Genomic DNA, 5,000 nt, shown 5'->3' with positions numbered 1-5,000 from the left:
AACCTCACCGCTAGATACCACTAAATCTTACACACTGGCCCTTTAATTTATCGTCTGCTAGTTTAGAAAGAAATCAGCTTTTATGTAGGTATGTTAAACTTGTTATTGTTATATATTTCCACATCCAGCGGTTATTTAACGGTCACAGCTGGAGGAGCGAGGAGCGGAGGATAAAGCAATTAGCATAAATTAACATAAATTAGCCAAATGAAAAGCATCCTCTGTGTTTCTGTGCTAATTAATCTTCTAATGGGCCGAATTAACTCAACTAAATGACTGGAGAGAAGACTGATGAGTGGATTCCTTCCTTCTTTCCTTCCTCCTTTCCTTTCTTCCTTCTTCCTCCCTTCCTCCTTTCCTTCCTTTTTCCTCCTTTCTTCCAACTTTTCCTCCTTTCCTTCCTTCAAGTCCCTCCTTCTTCCTTCCCTTCCCTCCTTCCTCCTTTCCTTCCTTCCTTCTTACTCCCTTCCTCCTTTCCTTCCTTCCTTCCTTCTTCCTCCCTTCCTCCTTTCCTTCCTTCTTCCTCCTTTCCCTCCTTCTTTCCTTCCACCTTCCTTCTTTCCTCCCTCCTTTCCTTCCTTCTTCCTCACCCCCCCCTTCTTCCTTTCTTCACTCCTTCCTCCCTTCCTCCTTTCCCTCCCTTCCTTCCTTCTTCCTCCCTCCCTTCCTTCCTTCTTCCTCCCTCCCTTCCTTCCTTCTTCCTTCCTTCCTTCCATCCTTCCTTCCTTGACTCCAGGACAACAGGAGGGTTAAACATATAAGAGTAAACCTTTAAGTCCAGTCAGAGTTAGGTCTAGTGACTTAGGGTCCAGGTGTAGCAGTGCATGCATGTGTGTGCGTGTGTGTTTGTGTGTGTGTGTGTGTGTGTGTGTGTGTGTTTGTTTTTGTGTACTTACACTTTGCGTAGCCGTTGTCTGTAAACCAGCAGCGAGACGACGGCCACCATCATACCGATGAGGAACATCCCAGCGCTCAAACCCTCCACTACGCCCCCTAGAGGCTCTGACACAGAACAACACACACACATCAGTAAGCAGCCAGGTACTGTGTGTGTGTGTGTGTGTGTGTGTGTGTGTGTGTGTGTGTGTGTGTGTGTGTGTGTGTAGCTCACCTGCATGCGTCCTGAGTGATGTCGACAGGTACGTGTCAGTGAAGAGCGGCTGTGGAAACTCTTTGTTGTTTTCGTCAAGCAGTTTGGTGAACGCCCGAATACTCAGCCTACGAACACACACACACACACACACACACACACACACACACACACACACACGAACACACACACACACACACACACACACACACATTATGATCACTATAATTATAATTATGACTGGAGTGATTAATAATTAATAGTAATTATAACTTAAGTGGTCAGATCAGTGTGTGTGTGTGTGTATGTGTGTGTGTGTGTGTGTATGTGTGTGTTTGTGTGTGTGTGTGTGTGTATGTGTGTTTGTGTGTGTGTGTGTGTGTGTGTGTGTATGTGTTTGTCTGTGTGTGTGTCTCTGTGTGGGTGTGTGTATGTGTGTCTCTGTGTGTCTGTGTGTGTCTGTGTGTGTGTGTGTGCATGTGTGTGTTTGTGTGTGTTTGTGTGTGAGTGTTTGTGTGTGTGTGTGTGTGTGTGTGTGTGTGTTTGTGTGTGTGTCTGTGTGTTTGTGTTTGTGTGTGTGTGTCTGTGTGTGTTTGTGTGTGTGTATGTGTGTCTGTGTGTGTGTGTGTGTGCATGTGTATGTGTGTTTGTGTGTGTGTGTCTGTGTGTGTGTCTGTGTGTTTGTGTGTCTGTGTGTTTTTGTGTGTGTGTGTATGTGTGTTTGTGTGTGTGTGTGTCTGTGTTCATGTGTGTGTGTGTGTGTGTGTGTCTGTGTGTTTGTGTGTGTGTGTTTGTGTGTGTCTGTGTGTGTGTGTGTTTGTGTGTGAGTGTGTCTGTGTGTGTGTGTGTGCGTGTGTGTCTGTGTGTGTCTGTGTGTGTGTGTGAGTGTGTGTGAGTGTGTCTGTGTGTGTCTGTCTCTGTGTGTGTGTGTCTCTCTCTGTGTGTGTGTGTGTGTCTCTCTGTGCGTGTGTGTGTGTGTGTGTGTGTGTGTGTGTGTCTGTGTGTGTGTTTCTACCTGTAGGACGTTTTGGCTTTCAGCGGTCCGTCACAGAAGTCACCGTAGCTGTCACTCAGGTAGAAGTCGTCGTCATGGTGATGATCACAAGCCCCGCCCAGACGGTCGCCTCCCACCCCCAGGTTCACCTCCACCACCTGATCAATAGATTGATTGATTAAATGTTTGGTCTGTTTGGCCTTCTACCTCCTTTCCTTGCTCCTTTCCTTCCTTTCCTTCCTCTCTTCCGTCTTTCCTTTCCTCCCTTCCTCCCTTCCTCCATCCCCCTTTCTTCCTTCCTTCTTTCCTTTCCTCCCTTCCTTCTTCCCTGCTTTCTTTCCTTCCCTTCTTCCTTCCTCTCTTCTTCCTCCCTTCCTTCTTTCCTTTCCTCTCTTCCATCCTCTCTTCCTTCTTTCCTTTCTTTTCCTTCCTCCCTTCCTTGCTCCTTTCCTTCCTCTCTTCCTTCCTCCCTCAATTCCTTCCTTCCCTCCCTCCTTCTCTCTTTCTTTCCTCTCCCTACCTTCATCCCTCCCTTCTTTCCTCTGTCCTTCTTTCCTCCCTTCCGTCTGTCTTTCCTCCCTCCCTCCTTCTCTCATTCTTTCCTTCCTCTTTCTTTCCTCCCTTCCTTCTTTCCTTCCTCCATCCCCCTTCCTTCATTCATTCTTTCCTTCCTTCCTTCCTTCCTTGACTCGAGGACAACAGGAGGGTTAAACCAAACCTCCAGTCAGCCATTGAGCTTCTCCCTCCGTGTCAGACTGTAGTTGAATCCTTAGTTACCTTCCTTCCTTCCTTCCTTCCTCCCTTCCTCCCTTCCTTCCCTCCTCCCTTCCTTAGTTACCTGAGCAGCAGAGGAGTCGGAGTCCTGCGGGCAGCGGCTGGGGAAGTAGGCGGTTTGATAAGCTCTGACGGAGGAGTTGTTGATGTAGTCGCGGTACGAAGGCAGCGGGTGGCGCTGCTCCGGCTGCAGAAGCTCGTTGGCTGTTAGAAGAGAAACAAACAGTCAGAGGACGATGAACCCTTTGATCTCCTTCTTTCCTTCCATCCTTCCTCCCCCCTTTCCTCCCTTCCTTCTTTACTTTCTCCCTTCCTTGCGCCTTTCCTTCCTTCCATCCATCCTTCCTTCTTCCCTCCTTTCCCTCCTTCCCTCCCTCCCTCCTTCCTTCCTCCCTTCCTTCTTTCCTTTCTTTCTTTCTTTCTTTCCTTCCTTCTTCCTCCCTTACTTGTTCCTTTCCTTCCTTCCATCCTTCCTCCCTCCTTTCTTTCCTCCCTTCCTTGCTCCTTTCCTCCCTTCCTTCCTCTCTTCATTCTTTCCTCCTTTCCTTCCTTCCCTCCTTCCTCTCTTCCTTCCTCCCTCCTTTCTTTCCTTTCCTCCCTTCCTTCTTTCCTTTCTCCCTTCCTTTCTCCCTTCCTTGCTCCCTCCTTTCCTTCCCTCCCTCCTTCCTTCCTTCCCTCCCTCCTTCCTCCCTTCCTTCCTTCCTTTTCTCCCTCCTTCCTCCCTTCCTTCTTTTCTTTCCTCCCTCCCTTTCTCCTTCCTTTCCTTCCTTCCTCGCTTCCACCCTCCCTTCCTTCCTTGTCCCTTTCCTCCCTCCTTCCCTCCCATCCTCCCTCCTTCCTCCCTTCCTTCTTTCCTTTCCTCCTTACTCCCTTCCTTCTTTTCTTTCCTCCCTCCCTTTCTCCTTCCTTTCCTTCCTTCCTCGCTTCCACCCTCCCTTCCTTCCTTGTCCCTTTCCTCCCTCCTTCCCTCCCATCCTTCCTTCTTCCTCCCTTCCTTCCTTGACTTGAGAACAGGAGGGTTAATTAGTAGTAATTCTACGTTACGTGTTTGTACCGTCAGACTCGGCTACGATGACAGCGAAGTATCGGACGGCTCCGTTAGCGTCGCTGAACCAGGAGCAGTTGAAACGGAACAAGATGGAGGACGGCGTGACCTTCGATGACTTCTCGCTGACACGCACGCTCGTGGGCGGGACCGGCGGACCTGGGAGGAAACGGGTTGGTTAAACAGACTGTCAATCAAACAAGAAACAGCTCAAAATATATTCTATTCTTCCTCCCTTCCTCCCTTTCTTTCTTTCCTTTCTCTCTCCTTCCTCCCTTTCTTCTTTCCTTTCCTTCCTCCCTCTTTCCTTCCTTCTTCCTCCATTCCTTGCCCCTTTCCTTCCTTCCTTCCTTCCTTCCTCCCACCTTTCTTTCCTTCCATCCTTCCTTCCTCCCACCTTTCCTTCCTTCCCTCCTTCCTTCCTCTCTCCTTCCTCTCTCCTTCCTTCCATCCATCCTTCCTTCCTCCCTCCTTTCCTTCCTCCCTCCCTCCTTTCCTTCCTTCCCTCCTTCCCTCCTTCCTTCTGTAGCGCTATGCTTTGAAGTGGCCTCCTGCAGTAAACCTACCGCGCTGATGGAAAGTAAGAGAGCTACTGGACTTTTGAACGGCTTGTTTAACTTTAAAACACTTCCAGACGCTTCAGTTGACAAGTCAAAAGTAAAATGCAACCTGTGTCAAACGGAGTTTAACTACCACCGGAGTAAGTGGAGTTTGAGTAGCACCTCCACGCTAAACACCCAGGTGCAGCCAAGCCAGCCTCAGCTCCACCAAAGGACCATTTTGGAGTGTGGGAGTCGCAGCAGAGCCGTGATTGATTCCCAGTTAAGACACTCTGGTAAGAAATGCTTTACATTATGGGCTTAAAACTGCCTTCAAATGGAAAATAACACGATTTTAAACATGCTATTCAAAACGCGATTAATCGTGATTAACTATGGAAACTCTGAGATTAATCTCGATTAAAAAAATGAATCGTTTGACAGCCCTACTTCAAATCATAATAAAGTAGTAATATTAATCATAATTTAATTTTTAATCCTATAATTGGGATGCATTTTTATCAGGGTTTTTTCTTCTTGGCATAAACTTCTGCTGTT

At 48.0% G+C, this 5,000-nt stretch overlaps 1 protein-coding gene across 1 annotated transcript in view; it reads right to left on the bottom strand.

Annotated features, from left to right (window-relative positions):
• LOC128354797 (receptor-type tyrosine-protein phosphatase beta-like) overlaps positions 1–5,000 on the bottom strand; it is a gene marked incomplete at its 5' end in the record, with an annotated part of 23,081 nt that overhangs the window by 16,064 nt on the left and 2,017 nt on the right. The window contains 5 exons of the mRNA XM_053314952.1: positions 897–1,002; positions 1,112–1,218; positions 2,106–2,242; positions 2,923–3,062; positions 3,913–4,062. Coding sequence (XP_053170927.1) covers positions 897–1,002; positions 1,112–1,218; positions 2,106–2,242; positions 2,923–3,062; positions 3,913–4,062 — 640 coding nt within the window. The remainder of the gene's footprint in view (positions 1–896; positions 1,003–1,111; positions 1,219–2,105; positions 2,243–2,922; positions 3,063–3,912; positions 4,063–5,000) is intronic.

The sequence above is a fragment of the Scomber japonicus genome, unplaced genomic scaffold (genome assembly GCF_027409825.1).
Source record: "Scomber japonicus isolate fScoJap1 unplaced genomic scaffold, fScoJap1.pri scaffold_599, whole genome shotgun sequence".
Lineage (NCBI taxonomy): Eukaryota > Metazoa > Chordata > Actinopteri > Scombriformes > Scombridae > Scomber > Scomber japonicus.
This window is presented reverse-complemented; position numbering and strand designations above follow the sequence as displayed.